This window comes from Salmo salar, chromosome ssa01, assembly GCF_905237065.1.
Source record: "Salmo salar chromosome ssa01, Ssal_v3.1, whole genome shotgun sequence".
In the NCBI taxonomy this organism is placed as follows: domain Eukaryota; kingdom Metazoa; phylum Chordata; class Actinopteri; order Salmoniformes; family Salmonidae; genus Salmo; species Salmo salar.
In genome coordinates, this window is record NC_059442.1 from 71,766,831 (window position 1) to 71,790,896 (window position 24,066).

At 43.1% G+C, this 24,066-nt stretch overlaps 1 protein-coding gene across 2 annotated transcripts in view; it reads right to left on the reverse strand.

Moving 5' to 3' along the window:
• LOC106608059 (spectrin beta chain, non-erythrocytic 1) overlaps positions 1 to 24,066 on the reverse strand; it is a 118,372-nt gene that overhangs the window by 52,472 nt on the left and 41,834 nt on the right. For both annotated transcript variants that reach the window (XM_014205747.2, XM_014205739.2), the window contains 2 exons: positions 8,637 to 8,788; positions 1,557 to 1,730 (listed from right to left, as the gene is read on the reverse strand). In XM_014205747.2, coding sequence (XP_014061222.1) covers positions 1,557 to 1,730; positions 8,637 to 8,788 — 326 coding nt within the window. The remainder of the gene's footprint in view (positions 1 to 1,556; positions 1,731 to 8,636; positions 8,789 to 24,066) is intronic.

Consider the following 24,066-nt stretch of genomic DNA (forward strand, 5'->3'; position numbering starts at 1 on the left):
GTCAATGAATAGCATTTTCACGTAGATGTTGCTTCAGTGTTGCTTTCCTCAAAGCGAGCATAGAAGTGATTTAGCTCATCTGGTAGGCTCGTGTCACTGGGCAGCGCGCGGCTGTGCTTCCCTTTGTAGTCTGTAATAGTTTGCAGGCCCTGCCACATCTGACGAACGTCGGAGCCGGTGTAGTACGATTCAATCTTAGTCCTGTATTGGCGCTTTGCCTGTTTGATGGTTCGTCTGAGGGCGTAGTGTGATTTCTTATAAGCGTCCGTGTTAGAGTCCCGCTCCTTGAATGGGGCAGTTCTACCATTTAGCTTAGTGCGGATGTTGCCTGTAATCCATGGTTTCTGGTTGGGGAATGTACGTACAGTCACTGTGGGGACGACATCGTCGATGCACTTATTGTAGAAGCCAGTGACTGATGTGGTGTACTTCTCAATGCCATCAGAGGAATCCCGGAACATATTCCAGTCTGTGCTAGCAAAACAGTCCTGTAGCTTAGCATCTGCGTCAACTGACCACTTCTTTATTAACCGAGTCATTGGTGCTTCCTGCTTTAGTTCTTGCTTGTAGGCAGGAATCAGGAGGATGGAATTATGGTCAGATTTTACAAATTGGGGGGGAGGGGGCAAGGGAGAGTTTTGTATGCGTTTCTGTGCGTGGTGTAAAGGTGGTCTAGAGTTGTTTTTCCTCTGGTTGCACAGTTAACATGCTGATAGAAATTAGGTAAGACTGATTTCAGTTTTCCTGCATTAAAGTCCCCGGCCACTAGCAGTGCTGCCTCTGGGTGGGTGTTTTCCTGTTTGCATGGTATTTGGTCAATATATCACGGCTAAGGGCTGTTCTTACGCACAACGCACCATGGAGTGCCTGGACATAGCCCTTAGCCGTGGTATATTTTGGCCATATACTGTACTACAAACCCCTGAGGTGCCTTATTGCTATTATAAACTGGCTACCAATGTAATTAGAGCTGTAAAAATAAATGTTTTGTCATACCCATGGTATACGGTCTGATACCACAGCTGTCAGCCAATCGGCATTCAGGGCTTGAACCACCCAGTTAATAACACCTATTAGGTGGAGGCACTGCACTATTTTATTAATGGTTAGGCCCGCCCAGTCCACACTGCTTTTCACATGCTGTCTGCTTACAGACCATATAGTTTATTATTGCCACACACCTAGATACTCGGTCCAAACTGATATGAACTCCGGTCCCTCAGAGAGAGAGCTACACAAATAAACAACTAAAGCCAACTACTCAACCACATCTGTGGATTTAAGTAGACAAAAAAAGGTGTTTAATCCACACAGCTTATAAAATGAAATCCCTTTACCAACTGTGCACTCTCACATTATACAATTTAGTTTTTTACAAATAACCATTCAAACGCTCAAATAAAATACTTGTTGAAAAAAGTATTTTAAATACCAGATACCCAAATACACATGTATTTAAGCCCAGACCTGATTAGCACATGCAAAATACTTTATTGAAAGAGAGAGAGTGAAAGCGTGCATGCGAGAAAAGAGAGTGTACTGGGTGGTCAGCTGACCTGGAAGCGGAGGATGATGGTCCAGATGAGGCCAAGGGTGAGGCGGTGGTTGCCGTCGACGATGTCATGGGAGCCCATGTTTTCTAGGTGGACCCTCTGCTCCTTGAGGAACTGCAGGGCCTTGTCCACGTTCTCCAGGCAGTGGATACGCATGCGCCCCTTAGTGGGCTTGGGCTGCAGAGGGGAAAGAAAGAGTGGGATAGATGGTATTAACACAGACAAATTACATTAGTGTCACTCAAACTCTTCATGTAACTGATATTCTACTGCCAACAATCTAAACTGTTTGGTTTTGTGTATTGTAACTTGAGGCAGGACTCCCTGGGCTGATGACCTACTTAGCAGACTTCTTTACTCCTTGAGGTAGGCAGATTTAGGATTTTCATGTGTCTATTACACAACAACAATATAATAATGTACATTATATACATGGACATATCTATGGGACATCAGTGAATGGTGTGGCTGTTGAGGAGACTAAATTACTTGGTGTTACCTTAGATTGTAAACTGTCATGGTGTAAACATTTAGATTCTATGGTTGTAAAGATGGGGAGAAGTCTGTCCATAGTAAAGAGAAGCTCTGCTTTTTTGACAACACACTCCACAAAGCAAGTCCTGCAGGCTCTAGTTTGATCTTATCTTGATTATTATCCAAAGAAAGACCTAGTTAAGCTGCAGCTGGCCCAAAACAGAGCGGCACGTCTTACTCTTCATTGTAATCAGAGGGCTAACATGAAAACTATGCATGCCAGTCTCTCTTGGCTAAAAGTTGAGGAAAGACTGACGGAATCACTTCTTGTTTTTATAAGAAACAACGTGTTGGAAAATCCCAAATTGTTTGGATAGTCAACTTACACAGCACTGACACAAACACTTCCCCCACCAGCCATGCCACCAGGGGTCTTTTCATAGTCCCCAGGGCCAACAAATTAAAGTAAACGTACAGTATTATACAAAGCCATGAGTGCGTGGAACACCCTTCCATATCATATAGGGCAAGTGAACAGCAAACCTGGTTTGAAAAAACAAATAAGCACAATGCCTCTCCCCATGTGATCTACTTGTTGTGTTTATGTACTGATATATGTGGAACTGATCGATGTACACACGCACACTACACGTACATGTTTTTAAATGTATGTAAATTGTAAAGTATTTCATCTGTAATGTATTTTTCGTTATGTGTCGGACCCCAGTAAGACTGGCTGTCGTCATTGGCGTCTGTTAATGGGGATCATAATACATCAAATACCCCATAATGTAAAAGTGGAATTACGTTTTTCAGAATTTGTACAAATTAATTAAAAATGAAAAGCTGAAATGTCTTCAGTCAAGTATTCACCCCCTTTGTTATGGCAAGCCTAAATAAGTTCGGGAGTACAAATGTGCTTTTAAGTCACATAATAAGTTGCATGGACTCTGTGTGCAATAATTGTATTTAACATAATTATTTCATGACTACCTCATCTCTGTATCCCACATATACAATTATCGTAAAGGTCCCCCAGTCGAGCAGTGAATTTCAAACATAGATTTAACCACAAAGTCCAGGGAGGTTTTCCAATGCCTTGCAAAGGAAGGAACCTGTTGATAGATTGTTTTTTTTCTAACCGGACATTGAATATCCTTTTGAGCATGGTGAAGATATTCATTACACTTTGGATGATGTATCAATACATCCAGTCTCAACAAAGATACAGGGCTACTCATTTTTTTCTTGCTTTCAAATAGGCACATTTTTCTCTTCTCTCCCCCGCAACTCTTTCCTGGGTCTTGGTGTACAAGATATAGTGCACTACTTTGTTTTCCATCAATATACCCGGTAAAATAATGGTTAATAAACAACTCTAAGGGGGTCCTATAAAATCTGTGATTTTCCCCGCCAAAATTATGTTTTGTATTTTCCCAAACTATGTTCATCTTTCCTGCTTTTATATTTTTTTGGTTTTCACTCTCAAAATTTAAATTGTTCATTTTTTGGGGTCTGGAAGAAAACTAAACATTTTATATTTAATGTAATTCACCTTTAATTGTGCATCTGGCCCTTTAATTGCACATCTAGCAAGTGAGGAATGTGCTAACGTGCCGGTCTAGCAATGGTTCTGTACTGTTGCTGCTCATTTCATGGCAAAGTTTGCAAATAACAAATAATAGATACAAATGATATACTTACTCATGATATACGCTAATCTGCCAGGTAAGCCTACTTTGCAGGTAACATTTAATTGAGAAGGATTTGGGGAAAGTATTTCTGTCAAGCCACAAGACAGTATTCACATCAACTTGCTAGACATGGGGTGATTGACAAACGCACCCACCACAGACAGACAGACAGATGGGCAATATTGCTGGATATTAATTGGCAGATATTGTGTTAGGTTTGGCTTTTTAAGCCAATAATGGCTAACCAGGGGTGGGATAATGTCAATGTGGCGTTGATTAGATAGTAGCTGAGAGCTTGCACTGTCTGATACTTGTGAGATGTGTTTATGACAGTTTGCGATGGAACATCTGAAAATTGTTTGTACTTTCAGAATTGTTTGGCGAGCTACTCATAGGTAGGCTGCGAGCTACTGGTAGCTTGCGATCAATCTGTTGGAGACCCCTGCATTAATGAGCACCACTCTCCATATTTTCAAGCATAGCGGTAGCTGCTTCATGTTATGGGTATGCATGTAATCTTAAAGAACTGGGGAGCTTTTCAGGATGAGAAAGAAATGGAATGGAGCTAAGCACAGGCAAAATCCCAGAGAAAAAACCTGGTTCAGTCTGCTTTCCACCAGAAACTGGGAGATAAATTCACCTTTCAGCAGGACAAACTAAAACACAAGGCCAAATATACAGTGGAGTTGCTCACCATGAAGACAGTGAATGTTCCTGAGTGGCCGAGTTACAGTTTTGACTTGAAAATGGTTGTCAAGCGAAGATCAACAACCAATTTGACAGAGGTTTAAGTCTTTTGAAAAGAATGAATGGGCAAATATTGTACAATCCAGGTGTGCAAAGCTCTTAGAGACTTACCCAGAACAACTCACAGCTGTAGTCACTGCCAAAGGTGATTCTAACATGTATTGACTCAGGGGTGTGAATACTTATGGAAATTAGATATTTCTGTATTTAATTTTCAATAATTGTGCAATGTTTTCTAAAAACATATTTTCACTTTGTCATTATGGGTTATTGTGTGTAGATGGGTGAGAAAAATGTTTTTTAATCAATTTCGAATTCAGGCTGTAACACAACAAAATGTAGAATAAGTCAAGGGGTATGAATACTTTCTGAAGGCACTGTATGTCCAGAGACAGGTCATCTAAAGCTTTCCCAGGGTTAGAGCCCATTCTCCATGGGTCATGACCTAGGAAGTACCCAGGGCCTGAACTTGTTGGGACAGCTGGAGAATACCAGTGGATATCTCCTCTGCCCAACACAAATAACACCAAACCAGAGAGATACCCATCTGGCACTTTAATGTAGTGTTCTGTGGAGTGAACTCTAACATGGAATTCCTACGCTTCATGAAACAGTTGAGAAATGGCGGCTGGCTTGAATTCAATCGTCTGACTTGAGATCATTTAGCAGGATGTTGGTCACTTCCCCACTGTTTCGCTCTCAAAGATCTCATTGATCATTTCTGCCTTCCTTTCCTCCATCATAGAAAATCAAATGACATTTTTCCATTTTGTTGTAGTTTTTTTGCCTTACTTCCTCGAAACAGCCAAAAGAGAGGGAAGGACAAAGGACTCATATTTTGAAGGGACCACAGTAGACTGCATTCACTGGGAGTGAGTTGAAGCTGTGGTCAGATCTTTCTCACAGCGAAGCCCTGTGAGCTCCCTCAATGGAGATCTTGGCACGTTCCACTGGAAGTCACAAGGCGGGGGTGATGGAGGGATTAAAGTGGTAGGGGCTGTAATCGGCCTTAATTGAGTTTTGATTCCAGAGCTGTCTGGATGAGTCCATCAGAGAGCTGCCTTTCAAAAGCCACTGATGGTGAAGGGAGGGGTGAGGAGGGGTGCATGAGCTAAATTGAGACATAGTGCTGATGGGTTTGATTAACTAATTTTGCTAAACCTCTCTTTTTGCGGCAATCCTGCCATGATAATTACTTCTCTCCCCTCCTTCAGCACAGCTGCTAAGATGGAAAAGTTCAGTATGAAGTTTGCTCTCTGACGTCACATGCGTACTACTACTACTACTACTACTATAGTCAGTAATTATGTTTTGGTTTTGCCTTAATCTCTTTGACGCCAGTCTGGGCATAAGGTCTCCTAACCTAGCTTGGCCTCTAGCATTCTGTAAGCACTCGGCCTGTCAGTGTAACCACATGCTTTACTGCAACTTGCTCGGTGCATTGACTGTATAATTGGATCTGCGTTAGTGTGTTTGTGGTACATGTAGGTTTTAAAATGTGTATTTCTGTGTTTGTTAGATGCATGGCTCAGTGTACATTTGTGATTGTGTCTGGTAGTGTATATTTCCATGATGTTTCCATGAGAGACAACAGGATCCCTGTAACCCAATATGTGACCCAGTCTGAAACTCTAGCAGAGCTTAAACCAATAAGACACACTACTACTATCCACTTCGCCCTTATATCTTTCTCTGCTCTGTCCTCAACTGAACTGCTCATAACCTCTCCATAGTATACAGATAAAGACCATGACTTTACCAGGGCTGCTTTGAATACATTCTGTCCCAGAGGTGGAGAGAGTAGTTAAGGTGTGTCTGGTTTTATAAATGTTGACTCTGTAAGATATGACAAGGGAGTTATCTGTATATAGCGTGTAACATAGCTACATACATCAGAGTGGGTGAGAGTTGAGTGAGATAGATGGGTTTGTGGTTAGCAACAAAACCGACGCGTGGGCAACTATGGGGCAAAACAGACTGGGTTGGCTTAGATTGTTGATAACATGTAAGCTATATTTCATCTTCAAATGCTTAATGAAAACAAATACATTTGCACAATGAGCACTTGTTGTCTCTAAAATACATAGTTACAGTTAACTAGCTAGAGAATTTTAGCCATATTCGCATAGACATGACATCAGTCAAAACAACTCAAAACAAGACATGGTATCAACAACAAGATAAAACAAGCTGAAAAGTCCTACTTCTGATTCCCCACAAGGCAGCTTCTTGTCACTGATGCTAGCTATCTGACCTTTCAGAATCATAACAATGCACACCTTCCGGACACATTGATGCGCACGAATCATTTTCATGAAGTTGTCAGTCTATACTGCTGAACCACAAACATAGCACAGATTAGCCCCGACATTCCTATGCTGTCCCTTAGACAACATAGCCACGTTAATTTGTATTGACGAAAACCTATAAAACTAGTAATTAAACAGACTTCAAAAAGCAGGTCTCTGTTTGGCTTTCACACTTCATTCGCTCATCACCTGAAGCACGCGCACGAGACGGAAGTACATGCACGCATAGTCTTGCAGCCGAAGTCTTGCAGGTGTTTACATGGTTTTGCGCATGTGCCAGATGATAAAAATCTCAACGGTAGTACGAGCCCAAGAACGTACTTTTTGGTCCGAGGACCTTACATGTTATGTTCAAAAGCGAATAGGCTCTGGCAGGCAAAACAGCTAAATACAGATAAACGGGAATGGATTCTGTTGCCATACTGTTCTAGAAACAAAGCCCTCTACTTTCATATCACATCAAAATAATTTCACAAATGCTAAATATACAATTACTGTATCTGTTTTAACACAGTTGCAGCCGACAGTATCTTTCAGTTACAACACTGTGGCGTTCTTCTGTTACACACAGTTGGTCGGAGAAACAGATGGCTGTGGATTTTCTCAAATTCCTACTCACAAAAGGACAAACCGAACAGACAACTAACTGGTAGAGTAAATTGAAATTAAATTATAATCAACATTCTTGTTTGTGCGAGGAAGATTTACAGTCCAAGTTCAACTAGTAATTAAACTAAATTTGGCAGAAGCTCTGTGGTAGTTGAACTAAATAAAAATCTAGGTAGTGTTTTGAGTAGTTAATTACTTTTTTGCCATGTAGCGTTTAGCTAACTCCTAGAACTACACCCTACTTTTGTCCGCTAATATAAAACAAAATATGGGTGAAGTAGGCAAGAATTATATATTTTTTCATCTTTAGTTAAGTAAACTATATTTTTCTTAAGGGTAGCTTAACTTCTTTCGTTGTTATGTAGTTGATAGTTTGGTAAACTATGATAGGATATCTTCCCCAACTGCTGATTTATCATGCAAAGCACAAATACAATTGTAGTAAAAGAAACAGCTATGGCTACAAATAAACTCTTTCAAGTTGAAAAATACAGGTAATGGAAACACTTGGGGAAAATTAGGAATACAAAGTATATTGAAAGCAGGTGCTTCCACACAGGTGTGGTTCCTGAGTTAATTAGGCAATTTATATCCTATCACGCTTAGAGTCATGTACAAAAATGCTGGGCAGGCCATTATTTTTGTCATAATTTTGGCGACCATGGCTATGCCAACATAGGATGACAATGCTCCCATCCATAGGGCACGAGTGATCACAACGGTTTGATGAACATGAAAACAAAGTAAACCATATGCCATGGCAGTCTCAGTCACCAGATCTCAACCCAATTGAACACTTATGGGACATTCTGGAGCGACGCCTGAGACAGAGTTTTCCACCACCAATAAAACACCAAATTATGGAATTTCTCGTGGAAGAATGGTGTCGCATCCCTCCGATAGAGTTCCAAACACTTGTAGAATCTATGCCAAGGTGCATTGAAGCTGTTCTGGCTCGTAGTGTCCCAACGCCCTATTAACCTCTTATTAAGACACTTTATGTTGTTGTTTCCTTTATTTGGCCTGTATGTGTGCCCTGGAAAATCAGTGAAGAAAATGAGCTATGCATGGGCCTAATGTATAAATGTATAAATAATTACATATACTGTAGGTTTAGAACCAGGGGGAACAGCATTTTAACATTTGAAGTTTGTTTAAGGTGAATTATTACTCTATTTGTGACCTGGAAATCCAAGTGAAACATATACAGCACGTGCCATGTAAACCAGTCTGACGGTCTGTCTACGTACCAGTTTCTCCCCAGAGAGAACCTCCAGTAGTTTGATGAGCATGCGTCCATCTCTCAGGTCCATATAGAGGTCAGTGATCCTGCAGGACACTCTGGCTAGGTGGGAGTTGACCCACTTGGTGAAGGTCTTCTTCTGCACTGCTTCACGCTCATCTACAGGGAGGAGCAGAGAGAGAGAGAGATCAGGGGTTAAGTTTTACTTCTGTATTCTATAATGGTAACATTCACCAGGTTATCATCTGGGGGTAGAAGGTGTGTAACGTATTTTACAGTTCAACTAACATGTGCTCTTCTTCAGAGACTGACACACACCCACCCAACATCCTGCTATGATTAAGTTCTGGGCACTCAGAAGAACAGCGGCACAATATAGGCTACAAAGCTAACACTCCAGCTGTGCAGCTAACAGAGTAGAACGTGAGGGTTTGCAGGCCTCATCAGAAACAGCACATTCCACTCATCCTTCCTGTTTATGCCAGGTGTCCCTCGCTTTCCTGGGCGGAGGGTTGTTGGCCTTTGTTACTGTTCATCTTCTGTTGAAAACATACACCAAGGCCGTCATTGTTCTTGGAAGAACTGTGTAGGGTGTAGCTTCCTCTGTCTAAGAAGTACAATGTAGCCACCGTAGCTAGCGAGCTAGCTGACTTCTCTTTCACAGCAACAGAGTACTGTAAATATCAACATTTCACAGGCCAGGTGGGTTCTTAGTAAACATACTTGAATGCCCAATATGTTTATTACAATTGTTGTCTGAAACAGTCTTATTCGTATACACCATCTTTAAATAGCCAGTCTTGTTTGCACAAGCTCAATGTTGTTAGCATAGCTGGAGTTATTCTCACAGAACGACTATATTCCTAACATATTGGTCTTGCTGCCAGATAGTCTTCGGCACATACTGTAGGCCAAGTTATATTTGCGCTGGTCACCCGTCTACTGTACATGCTATTCATGCAAGCTAGCTGCTGCTAGTGTTGTTAGCTGGTCATGTTCTCACAGGGTTGTTCTAATGTAGTGTTCCAAAGCACCCTTACAGAAAAAGATTGGCGTTTTGAAACTGCAGTAAAAGTGCAGTAACTGCAGTCGAGTGTGGTATTTTGGACGCAGTAATTGCAGTGTACTGTAGTTGAACTGAAGTTATACCGCACTCTAATTTTAGTTACACTGACAAATTACTGCAGTCGAGTGTGGCATTTTGGACGCAGTATTTTCAGCATACTGCAGTTATACTGCACTCTGACTGAAATCTTTTTTTTGTAAGGGTAAGGCAGGTGGTCTGGCCCAGGCTTCTCATCCTACTGCAGACCCAATAAACATCAGCCACAATGTAGTACAGGAGCCAGGTCCAAGAGAACCAGCTGCTCCGGTCAGCCCATACTGTATCTGCTGCATTCTGCGTCATCATGACACACACACACACAAACAGTCTTGTTTTACTAACCTTGTGGGGACACACAATTGATTCCCATTCAAAATCCTATTTTCCCTAATCCCTAAACCCCCTAGAAATATCCTTTTTCCTTGTGGGGGCCGGCAAAATGTCCCCAGTTGGTCTCATTTTTTTGTTTGTTAACTATTTTTGTGGGGACTTCTGGTATAGTTAAGCATGTCCACACACACACACACACACACACACACACACACACACACACCAAAAGTGTGCCAACTAACGTCTCCGCTTCACAAGGTATTCCTCATATGAACTCAAAGCCTGTTTCCATGGAAATCTGGCTTTGAGAGGAAGTTTCACAACCTCCCTCCATCAGGGTGGGTCACTCTCTGTCTCGCAGACTGTGAGAGATGACACCCGTTAACAAAGTGCACCGATGCACTTTCCCTTCCAGCTCCAGCCCAGCCGTTAGCTCAGAGGACGTTGCGACATCACAGCGTGACCAGACTGCTAATAAAGCAGCAGCATGACTGTGTGATATCATGTAGGTACCAAACAGCACACTGTCCAACAGCCTGACAGCCGGGTCCCAGAGATAGTAGATAGTGGCCTTTATGAGTCCCAGTGCCCAGGGCAGAGGCAGACGGAGGCGGCGAGACAGAGGGAGCTGTGTGCCCCTCTGTGGGGGCCCAGTCAGAGCAGCACAGAGACAATGAGGCCAGTGTTCTCTGCTCTCCATCATACCACGCAAAGCAGCATCAGACGGCATCAGGCCTTATCACTGACTAGACTAAGTAACATTCAGCTCCTTCACTGTGACACGGGCTGCATGGTTAGATCATGCCTGTGTGGCCTCAGGGGCGCTAGGTTAGTCATGACTTTGGGAATCAGGAAAAAGGCTTTGGAAATCAGGATGGGGCTGGATATGCTTAGCAGCACATAAGATACCAAAAAAAAGGAACAGAATCAAAAGGTAGCTTCAATAACAAAACAGTAAAGTGAAATAGTCCATTCACAATATACATTTTGCTTTGTGACACATGACCCGGTGTGCTGTTCAAGGTTCCAATTACTTGTTGACACAATCAGCTGCAGTTCAAAAGGGCATCAAATGTCTAAAATAAATGTGCGTTCTAAAGCTGAGATAGAGACGGATGGAGGATATGGGTGGAGCTGGACATGTCCTGAGTGTCTGTAAACAGGGTTTCCTGCAGGGGAGAGCATCTGGCCCTCACAGCAGAGCCCAGGAAAGGGAAACCCTCGGTCAACAGATATACACACGCTCGCATACACACACACACACACACACACATACATACAAACAAGAACTACTTATCTCAACCTGCAGCTCTCTGGCTCTGCAGAGTACAAACAGTAACCCCCTCGTACCACAATCCCGACAAGCAGTCACAGACCACAATCACAGACCACTGATCAAGACCCACAAACCACAAGTCTACCAAATGACCAGACCACAATCTGTGGACAGCCGCTATGCTGTGCATGGTGTCCTGATCACTGAACTGTGTGCAATCAATGTCAACTCCTTACATCAAAAATACCTAAAAGTTAAATGCTAAGCATCCTATTAGTCTGCCAAGACCAGAGTTGTTTTACTATGTGTGACTGTTGAAAGGCAGTGTTAAGTTAAAAAGTCAAAAGCAGTAATACAGTAGTAATGTACACTGTATAAAAGTGTTAAGAATATTATGTAATAGCAATACAATGCAACGTCAAACTATAATCAGGCCTGGTAGTACATGACTTGGCCTCTCAGGTAACAGAGCCAAGGTTAAGAAGGAACTAGGAAAGAGAGATAAAGTTTGACGGTGAGATAAAAGACAAAAAGGAAAAATGACAGAGATGGATGTTGTCACATCCTCTCTCTGGCTCCTCAGTAGAGGATTCTGGAATTAGTGTGAGCCAGCCAGTGCACTCACACAGACACCGAATGTAAAGGAGGCACACTAGTTTTCACAGGCGTCTGCAGGACCTTAAGTGTGAATGTTGAGCATTTCTGTGAAACGGCTCCAAAATGGACTGAGGTAATTAACAAAAGAGTTGTGAGTTGGACAAGGAAAGGACGTTTAAGTCCAAGGTCCCCATTTCCAAACCGGTGTCAAATAAAGAGAGACAAGGCAGACAGAACAGGACCGTTTGATGACACGTACTTCTGAGACACTGGATGAGTTTGGATATGTTTGGGAGGGGCGATGGCTTGGATGGCCATGGCTCAAATAACCAGTCATCTGAGCCAAAGGCAGAGCAATAGATTTAATCCCAGTGACATTTAGCAGACTGCACCCGGTCATACGAGGACAGGACTTACTCCCTGCTCTCAGAGCTCAGTGGAGCAAAACTAAGGTGATTTTAGAGGAGGGAGGATGTTACACAGCTAAGATGGAGCTCATACATTAGTGAAGAAGAGGAGTCTGAACAGATTCAATGTAAAGTCAGTGAGCTAAGAAGAGATAAAGACACTGCAGTGGGAGAAAATATAAATGTTTTTTTGGAAGCTAAAGATAAAAAGCTGTAAGTGACAAATTAAAGAGCACAGACCTCTGGGAATGAGATGAAAGCGAAACACCCTACAGAAGCGGGCGGGCGGAGCATGCAGAGCAAGTCGGGTGGAAAGGATGGAACAGGCAGAGCAGTGACTATACTAGGAGGATAGTCCATATCTACAATCATCTTTGTTGATAGCGATGTTGTGTTTCCATAAGTGGATGAATTGGTCTAATTTATGGTAAAGCCTCAACCCTTAGCTACCTCTTCCAATTCAAATGAGCTCCAAAAAAAAAGAATTATGACAACATTTTTATTGTTTTGTGTGAGTACAGCGCCTGCAATAAAACACAAACATAGAGAAAAGTTCAAATTGAGCGAGGCGTCAAAGCGGATAATAAGCCCGCCCGGCTTCGATTGGGTCATTATAATTCAAAACAATGCATTCTAAAATAAATGACACGCTTTGTGTATAAGCCTGTTTGTAGAGGCAGTGATAGAACAGGCTAGCCCACTGTGCTGATTGGCTACAAATACTTTCATTCTGCTAGGTAGAGGAGAGGAGTCTTAAATTACTCAGTGGCTTATCAATAATGCTGAACCAACAGCGGGGCTATTTCCAGAGTGGCTGTAACACACTGTGTGTGTGTGTGTGTGTGTGTGTGTGTGTGTGTGTGTGTGTGTGTGTAGGGGCAGCCCCATTTAAAGCAGCACATTGATATGCGGGGTCCTCTTTGGGTCAATACGAAAGCTCACAGACACAGTCATGCATATTAGAGGTCGACCTTGACCCCGGTGTGGGGAACAAAGGTTGCCTCTGGCTATACTGGCTGGGCTGGGGTGTGGCCACATGGCTGAAACAGAGACTTGGCCAGGATATCTAGCTAGTAGCTAACCCCCTCCCCTCTGTGACTGTTCTGCCCACACAGTAACTCTATACTGTACTATATACTCTACATGTGACTTGATGTAAACTTTAAAGCCAACCTCTTCAACCTCAGGAGGCTGAAGAAATGTGGCTTGGCCCCTAAGACCCTCACAAACTTTTACAGATGCACAATTGTGAGCATCTTGTCGGGCTGTATCACCGCCTGGTACCGCAACTGCACCGCCCGCAACCACAGGACTACCCAGAGGGTGGTGCGGTCTGCCCAACGCATCACCGGGGGCACACTGCCTGCCCTCCAAAGCTGGGGCCGAGAGACTGAAAAACAGTTTCTATCTCAAGGCCATCAGTCTGTTAAATATCCATCACTAGCCGGCTACCACCTGGTTACTCAAACCTGCACCTTAAAGGCTGCTGTCCTCTATACATACTGTAGACATGGAACACTAGACACTTTAATAAAGTTTACATACTGCTTTACTCATTTCATTTGTTTATACTGTATTCTATTCTACTTTAGTCAATGCCACTGCGACATTGCTCGTCCAATATTTATATATTTCTTAACTTCATTATTAAAATTTTAGATTTGTGTATTGTTGTGCATTGTTAGATACTACAGCACTGTTGGAGCTAGGAACACAAGCATTTTGATACACATATTTAGATGTTATTATGTGACCAATAAAATTTGATCAGTGTTGGGAGTACTGAACTACATGTAGTTCAACTAGTAATTTAACTACATTTAGCAGTAGCTTTTCAGTAGTTAACTTTTTGCAATCCAGCGTTGTAGCTAACTACTGGAACCTTTTTAGCAAAAATTTGAAAATTGGAGAATGCCAAGAGTGTGCAAAGCTGTCATCAAGGCAAAGGGTGGCTACTTTGAATAAACTTTTTGTCTACTACATGATACCATATGTGCTATTTCATAGTTTTGATGTCTTCACTATTATTCTACAATGTAGAAAATAGTAGAAATAAAGAAAAACCGTCCAATGATACTGACGCCCAGGGCAGCTCTCTGCAGCTGTGTGTTTGGGGACAACCAGGCCATCGGTGACCGCCGGCTAACCTAGTCACAGGAAAACACTGTCACATTGTGTCTTACTCACCAGAATACAGAGCTAATCAACACGGCATTGTTTCATACAGTGAGGGGGAAAAGTATTTGATCCCCTGCTGATTTTGTACGTTTGCCCACTGACAATGAAATGATCAGTCTATAATTTTAATGGTAGGTTTTTTTTAACAGTGAGAGACAGAATAACAACAACAAAAATCCAGAAAAACGCATGTCAAAAATGTTATAAATTGATTTGCATTTTAATGAGGGAAATAAGTATTTGACCCCCTCTCAATCAGAAAGATTTCTGGTTCCCAGGTGTCTTTTATACAGGTAACGAGCTGAGATTAGGAGCACACTCTTAAAGGGAGTGCTCCTAATCTCAGCTTGTTACCTGTATAAAAGACACCTGTCCACAGAAGCAATCAATCAATCAGATTCCAAACTCTCCACCATGGCCAAGACCAAAAGAGCGCTCCAAGGATGTCCGGGACAAGATTGTAGACCTACACAAGGCTGGAATGGGCTACAAGACCATCGCCAAGCAGCTTGGTGAGAAGGTGACAACAGATGGTGCGATTATTCGCAAATGGAAGAAACACAAAAGAACTGTCAATCTCCATCAGCCTGGGGCTCCATGCAAGATCTCACCTCGTGGAGTTGCAATGATCATGAGAACGGTGAGGAATCAGCCCAGAACTACACGGGAGGATCTTGTCAATGATCGCAAGGCAGCTGGGACCATAGTCACCAAGAAAACAATTGGTAACACACTACGCCGTGAAGGACTGAAATCCTGCAGCGCCCGCAAGGTCCCCCCCTGCTCAAGAAAGCACATATACATGCCCGTCTGAAGTTTACCAATGAACATCTGAATGATTCAGAGGACAACTGGGTGAAAGTGTTGTGGTCAGATGAGACCAAAATGGAGCTCTTTGGCATCAACTCAACTCGTCGTGTTTGGAGGAGGAGGAATGCTGCCGATGACCCCAAGAACACCATCCCCACCGTCAAACATGGAGGTGGAAACATTATGCTTTGGGGGTGTTTTTCTGCTAAGGGGACAGGACAACTTCACTGTATCAAAGGGACAATGGATGGGGCCATGTACCGTCAAATCTTGGGTGAGAACCTCCTTCCCTCAGCCAGAGCATTGAAAATGGGTCGTGGATGGGTATTCCAGCATGACAATGACCCAAAACACATGGCCAAGGCAACAAAGAAGTGGCTCAAGAAGAAGCACATTAAGGTCCTGGAGTGGCCTAGCCAGTCTCCAGACCTTAATCCCATAGAAAATCTGTGGAGGGAGCTGAAGGTTTGAGTTGCCAAACGTCAGCCTTGAAACCTTAATGTCTTGGAGAAGATCTGCAAAGAGGAGTGGGACAAAATCCCTCCTGAGATGTGTGCAAACCTGGTGGCCAGCTACAAGAAACATCTGACCTCTGTGATTGCCAACAAGGGTTTTGCCACCAAGTACTAAGTCATGTTTTGCAGAGGGGTCAAATACTTATTTCCCTCATTAAAATGCAAATCATTTTATAACATTTTTGACATGCGTTTTTCGGGATTTTTATGTTGTTATTCTGTCTCTCACTGTTCAAATAAACCTACTGTATAACAACAGTCTGTAGGCTACTACAGCCCAATGTAATGTCCCTTTATGACCTTTTCTGAAAAATGATTCCAATGCCTTTGAAATGAGCTGGCAAAATCAGCATCTGTATCCTAGAATTAACTCTTTCTCTAGGTGTGTTAACACCTTAATCCTGAGGCAAAGAGAACTATAGCCTATTTGTGTCCCATTCAGCTGAGATCCAGAGTGAGAGAGGAATGATGGAGAGAGGGAAGGGTGAAAGGATGAACAGAAAAATAAAGAGGTGGCAGTGACGGTAAATCAGGCTAGCAGCAGCCTAACAATTTCACGCTGGTTGTGGCGCAGCACCCCAATGCCACATGTCCCAGATTGTTGTTAGCAAACTGCAGTTTAATTATATCTACATCTGGTTGGGAGGAATTTGGACTTTTTCCTGGAGACAATTCATAAAAAACACATAAATACCATGCACCAAAATAAACATTACAATACGGTGAGACATTCAACAAAATGAAATTCTGTTTGAGGCCTTTGGTGGCTGATGTCATTCACAGTTGCCTCACCCTATGATGGCTGGGGCGGTAATTGAAAGAGATGTGGACTGCAGGTCATCCAACTGTTCAGCTACCAACACAAAGTCTACATGTACTGTACAGTATGTGTGTGTGTGGAAAAACGGCATGTACAGTTGGGAATTATGTGTGGCACTGTCCTGTTGAAGATAGCTGTGCAAATGACAAGGTGGATGAAAGGCTTCAGATGACTCCAGCTAAAGCATACACAGACAGATGATCTGTATGTATACACAACCCTGCTTGTCCAGGGAGCGCAGATTTACACATCGCTTCACTCTCCAGTCAGGACACAGCTGTGTGCCCCTGCATGCAGACCAAGTATACAACCACTCACCCCTGGGGTTGTCCTCCCAAATGTTTCCACCCTGCCTCCCTCTAAAATGTAGGCCACGTTGTTTCACTTATAAATCTGTAATTTCTCAACTTCCTGCTCAGTGCAAGGTGCACACCCAATACCTGCGAGAGAGGGAGAGAGCGGTTGAAGGACGAACAAGGAGGAAAATGGCTGCCACAGTGCCAGTGCCCTTTCTTATGGGCCCACACATAATAGCTGGCACACTGTGTCGAACAGACAGGCACCTCAACAGTACCCTAATTTACTGAACAGGGACATAAAAACACCCACCAAAAAAAATAAAAAGCCAGAAAACATTTTCCTATCGGGTTATGTCAAGGCTGGTCGAGCAGTATGTTTCCCTTCATTGTATTAGTACAGAGCCAAGGGGAGAGTTACAGAGAGAGAGCTACAGCTGTGTGGCCTCACAAGGGAGATATCTTTCATGTTAGTTTATTACTCAAGTCATACACTCGGAAACCCAGTTGAAAAATGAAACTGTATGATGTGTTTCCTGTATAATCATCCATAACCACATCTGTGAATGTGAACTTTGTTCATAATTTTTGCAGCCTGTTTCTAGAGATGACTATTCACTCACTCATTCAGAGAAGAACCTACAGTTACAGATATGATTTTCTGAGAGCACAAAGAGTATATGATTTGCTTATGTAAAGCTTCAGGTAACTGCCAAAATAAAGGAAACACTTGAGTAAATGAGGGATACAACGTATATTGAAAGCAGGTGCCTCCACACAGGTGTGGTTCTTGAGACAATTAAGTAATTAACATCCCATAAGAGGTGAGGTCATGAATAAAAATGCTCAGTTGCCCATTATTTTGGCTACCATGGCTAGAAGAGATCTCAGTGACTTTGAAAGAGGGGTCTCAAAGGAGTTTAGGGGGTCTAAAGGGAGTGTGTTTGTATCATTCACCAGATCTCAACCCAATTGAACACTTATAGGAGATTCTAGACCGTCGCATGAGACAGTGTTTTCTACCACAATCAGCAAAATACCAAATTATGTAATTTCTCGTGGAAGAATGGTGTCGCATCTCACCAATAGAGTTCCAGACCCTTGTAGAATCTATGCCAAGGCGCATTGAAGCTGTTCTGGTGGCCCAACGCCCTATTAAGACACTTTATATTGGGGTTTCCCTTATTTTGGCAGTGACCTGTATGTGTTTGATCAAACAGTCACACAGAAGACTGTATACTAGGTAGTCGCTAAGAGTAAGACAAGACAAACATGATGCTGTTCACAGGGAATCCGGCGCAATCCTCTGTGTGACAATAAATACTACGCGCAATGAATTAATCAAACTTCTAAATATTTAAACTGCTACATAATAGCTCAGATATGTCAACTTTTTCCATTCTTGTGTTTTAAGAAGCTCTGAAATCCTGCAATCATGTGGAACATGAGCTGTTCAGGAGATATTGGAGCTGTTATTCTGTTTAACGAATCAGCCTGGGTGTAGTGAGGAAATGGCAGGCAGAGTCAACCACAGCGGAGTCATGAAGTCATACGGAGAGGAGAGGTGCAAGGCACATGCTAGTCATTCTCTCTGTTGCTTTAGGCATAGAGAAGAAACTCCAAAGCAAACAAATTCACTGAGCGTTAAAGAGAAGCTTTCAGTCCTCATCTCAACCTCTTTAGGAAGGACCAAGAGGCTTTTAAGACCTGATCTATATCACCTTTTACAGTGAACAAAAACAGTATATATATATATATATATATATATATATATATAGTTCAGTCTGCTGCTTTGGATATTACATTAGGACGATAGGTTTCACATATTGGAACTGGAGCTCATTCTGACTTACAACCTAATGCTATGGACTTCCACTAAAAAGGGCCACTCCATTTCTTGGCAGTATTACTGATAATAAACATAATCCAGGTATGAAATGAAGTCTTACAAGAAACCATGTTTCCCCTTATACAGAGGCCAAGGCTGTGACATAAGGGTTGGTGTGTAGGTGCTATTCTAGGAGGGGTAGAGCCCACAAGCCTGGAGATAGAAAAGCTCATTATATCAAACATCTGTCTTTAATAAGAGATGGGGGAGAGAGAGATGGGGGAGAGAGAGAGGGGTAGATAGAGGGGGGTAGATAGAGGGGGGAAGGTTGGTGATATGCTTCGAAAACAAGAAGCTTTCTGAGACCCTCTTATGTCAGACACACATGCAACTGACGCTCTCTCTCTTCCAGCCACACCCTGTAGCGTATTGGGGAGACATGCGGACAGACAAAGACAGACCAGCCTGGTTGGCTTTAGCCAAACTCTGTTCACTCTCGCATGACTGTTATGAAGACTAACACAAACAGGGCTTTGGGCCATTTGACCTGGATCGTATAACATATCTAAACTCACATTCCCAACGCATCCGGACCCAAATCCCATGCTTCCGTGCCTTTCACCAGGGTGGAATGTGGGCTCACGCCCCAGTACTTACCATGACGTTCCCTGTACTGATAGTGTGGATGCCTTGCCTACACATGTACCAAGACTCAACACTACTAAATTTGTTTATTTTCTTCACAACACTAAACGACAAGGTTCTTGATACAGAAGGTCATGTTGAGACAAACCTCTTCTATGGCTGTAACAAAGCTGCCTTTGCCTACCAGGGCTACTCAGCTGATCAGCCTGCCTCGCTCTGCTCTGCTGGAGTAGAGGTTTACCCTTGACTGGCCAACTGTTGCGATCTGAAAGAGGTGCCCTGCACATGTAGCAACATTTCAGTTGATTGGTGAAGCTGACCTTTGTTTTAAAGGAAGAAAATAAAAGTCTGTTTGTTCTCTGACCGCCCTGTAAGAGAACAGGCAAGCCCAGTGTGTACCTACTATTCATCTCCTGGCAATGCTTTATCTTAACAAATGCTGACCACTTTCAGTGTTTTACTGTAAAATCTTCTTGTTAGCAGAATGAACAAGAACATGTAACACACAATGTACCATTGCAAGTTCATTTACATTTCACAATGCCAAATTGAATGTAGCATTGGTGCAAATAACCAAAGAAACTCTTAAGTTATGCAAAGACAGAGTTCATTTTGAAACCTCAGAGAGAGTGTGAGAATTTACACGGGTCTGAAAACCAGCACGTTTAAACTGGGACCGGGACACCCTACTGTCCATACCCATCCGCTCCAAAACACACTCAGGGCCAAGCAGGCCTTTCACAACCAATTACATTTGACAATACTGATACTATCCAATGAGCTTGGCTTCTTTTCTGCTGCCTGGGTCGTTTTCCCTCTTGATAGCTGGATGAAAGAGGCTGCCTGTCATCTCAGCATTCCCAGTCTCTGTCACTCCACTCCTCATTCATAACAGTCTGGGCCACACTGCATTGGCCTGGAGTTGATAGGCTGATACAACCTCCTTTGTCGGAGGGATCCGGAGGCCCCTGATGGGTTTTAGGGGGTTCCATGCAGCGTGGCTCAAGGGGTGTAAAGTCAGTTTCCTACAAGGCAGACATGGCCTATCACCCATTTCAACCATTGTCTCACCCTGTGGACTTTCTCCAATCAGATAGTTGTGAATTGGAACCAAGAGCGGAACAGAGGCAATGTTTCCCCTATATGCATTTAGCTAAATTGTGGCCACCACTGCAAAAAAAAAATTATAAAACATTTTTAAATCGGGATGGTAAAACATTTTCAGCGTAAACTTAAACCACTAAAACTAGATATAAACGATGTCGAAAATATAATGGAGCAACAATCACCAAAAATAAAGACTGAGAATCTAAAAGTCCAAAAATGACATGGCATGGGGCTCCCACTGATTTTTTTATAATGTTTGAGTCACTCAGATAACATAAGAACATGGCATAAGCCATGGCAAAATGTGTAGAATTGCAGGAAATTAGCTTTGAAATTGCAATTCTCATCTTGACTTCATTACGTTTAAAAAATAATAATTGTAGGAAACTAGCTTTAAAACTGTAAAATGTTCTCCCCCCCATGTCAAAATGTGTAGAATTGCAGGACATTAGCTTTGAAACTGCTTTTTTTTTTCTCAGCCCCAAGACAAAATGTGTACAATTGCAGGAAACTAGCTTTAAAATAGCTCAAGTTTGTCTCTGCGGACAAGAGGAGGGAGTCCAAAACGGCACCATTGGCCATCCAAAACTACCCAGGTAGGCTACATTTATCTGATACCTATACCTAAACTAAACATGTTGGCCTGTACTGTGTAGCTATGCCAACCTGAACATGTAGGCCTGCACACTGTAGCTACGCTAACCTGAACCTGATGGCCTGAACTGTGTGGCTATGTCTCCATCACACCCATATGGTGACATTATGTTTGATATCCATACAGTCTACAGCCCTTTAGAGCATTTTATGTCTTTCTTCCCTCCCAGAAGACATCACTATCCACACTAACTTCGTCTGCTGCCAAGGTCTGTCATTTCCCCTAGTGCCAGTACTTTCATTGCCAGATAGACTTCTGAGGTAATATGATAGATAGAAAGATGAGGTAAGAATTCAATGCAAGCATCAGCAGCATAGTGTTTTTCTTTTTACCACATGTGATTTTCTTCTACCTCATGTTTGCTAACCAGGGCCTCCATCATCGCTGTAATGGTCTAGGTTATTTATGGATGTGCTGGTGGCCATTTTTTAATGGAGTGCCAAAGAGTGCCAAAGACCGGAGTCCTCCTATTCTCTGACCAATCAATCATTCTAAGGCCGGTGGGAGGCCAGACACAAGGACTGGCCATTTCATCAGGTTGGTATAGTCTCCCCCTCTTTCCCTCTAGCTCTTTCTCTGGCCCTCCTTAACCTTCAGCACAGCTCCAGGAAACGCAAGATTTACACTTTCCACCGAGCTCATGTTACACCATCTCGAGTCCAGGGAGCATAAAGAACTGAGTCACTATGGCCTCCCAGACATTCCAACCCTACACATCCACCCAGATGGACATATAATGTAGTGTGAAGTCTGAAGACATACTACCACCTGTGAAAGATGTACTACCACGAGTTAAACACACGTCACTTGACAGATGTTCTGTTTTTCATTATAGTATCATTGCGGCACAAATCAGAAACACATTCAGCCAGACTTGGAACCAAGAGCCTCCTCTTCCCTCTGCAACTATTCGATACCCAGTACAATCAAAGCAGCACAACAGGTATGGTTTTCCACTGAGTCATTGATTGAATTGCACTGGGAATGCAGCAATGACTGGCCCTTTCATAAAGATGCCAACTTCCTTCCTCTTTCACCCTGTCTATTTTAGAAGAGTTGTTTATTCATTCATCATGGCCCCTACAGCACACAGGGGCAGTGCAGGAAGAGTCTGTCAGTGGTCTTACGAGGCTGATAACTGTCTTGCACCAAGCAACAGTTAGGCGCTAGAGCTGACCCATAGCCAAATGGACTGGCCTCAGAAACCAGACCCAAAACAATAAAGATTGGAATTGTCTGTGAATTTATCGGTGCCTTCATGTCCGGTACTAAACACCAAAGTGGGTGCACACGGAGAGCTTATCATAAGCTAGTGTTCTCCATGCTGGACCCAGACAGAAATATGTAGCTGAATGGGACAATAGTTCATTGGGTCAGCACCTTTCTCTGGCACACTTCTCTGTACAGAGAAAGCTAATGCAGAAGACCAATAAGCGACAGCCCAATCTGCCACGTTTCAACACTACATTATCTCAGCGATGCCACAATACTTGGGCGGTATCCCTCCCTGTCCCATGTGTCTGTGTGGAAGTGCTGTGCTGTCAGGGCTGCAGTGATTCATATTAAATCAGGGGAGACTCAGTCTCACAGTGACATTGGCTCGCAACAAATTACTCGTCACATGCTTCGTAAACAACAGGTGAACTGTTTACGGACCCTTCCCAACAATGCAGAGAGGAAAATAGAGAAATAAGAGAAAAATAGTAACATGAGGAATAAACACACAATGAGTAACGATAACAGAGCCTCCTCTGGAGTCATGGGTTCCATAGGGTGTCTGAAGAGGTTCAGAGGCCTCTGACACTAGCCTGCTAATGAAACCACAGAGGAGACTGCCAGGAAAACGTATCATCATTCACTAATACCTCATCTCAAAGATATTTCATTATGCAAGCTAATAAAGTACCTCAATATCTCAATATCATAAGTCAACACACTCATTTATTCCTGGCGCCTGCGATGTACCTGTCTGTGTGTACACGTACTGTATAATGCTGTTTGCATGAGATTGTGTGCCCCCTGCTTCAACCCAGCCCTCGTGCTCCAGTTGTGACCTCCTTGTATTTCACAGCTCTGAGCACAAGACAACAACCAACCCCCACAGGATCCCAGTCAACAAACAGCATCTTGCCCACAGAAATAACAGATGTCAACAAATGATCGGAGGCCATACAAGGCTTTGTTTGTAACGTAGAGTGAGACATGACTTCTGTCTCAGCATAGATGGGGAGTGTTTGTTCTTTAGGTTTTACCCATGAGAAAGGGAACGAGAGCAGCACTGACAGACCCAAACATACACACACCTCAATGAGCAGGCAGGGCTGTGGAATGCAGGCAGACTACACGGGACAGAGAGGGGCTCAAGTGCTCTTCCTGCTGTTCGGAGCATGCTCAGTGGAGCGTGCTCCATCACAGCCCTCTTTCATCCTCTAATGTGCTGCGAAACAAGACAACGTGAGACTCATCCTGTCTGGTTAACAACTCCACAACACACCGTCTAACAAGGAGCAATGCCAGGGCTCTCCTCCTCTAGCACCATGCTGCTTACAAAGCAACACAGGAGAACACCGCCCCTCCCACTTCTCTTCTCCTGCTATTGTCGTCTTGAAACAGCCAGTCAGCTGCAGCCATGCTGTCTGGTCTGAAAGGTACATTTTAAAATGTCTCTTTCCTTTTACCCCGTCGTCTCCCTAAAAAGGTGTCTCTCTACACGTGTAGCTGATATCCAGTCTTCCTCTTTTCCCACCCTGCACTACTTCATCAATATTTCATTAGGTGATGGATGGCGTCTGTCATTGCCTCATAATCCCCCAGCCCTCTCCCTCGTAGGAATTAGAGGATGCTGCGACCCTCTCCTATCACTGACAG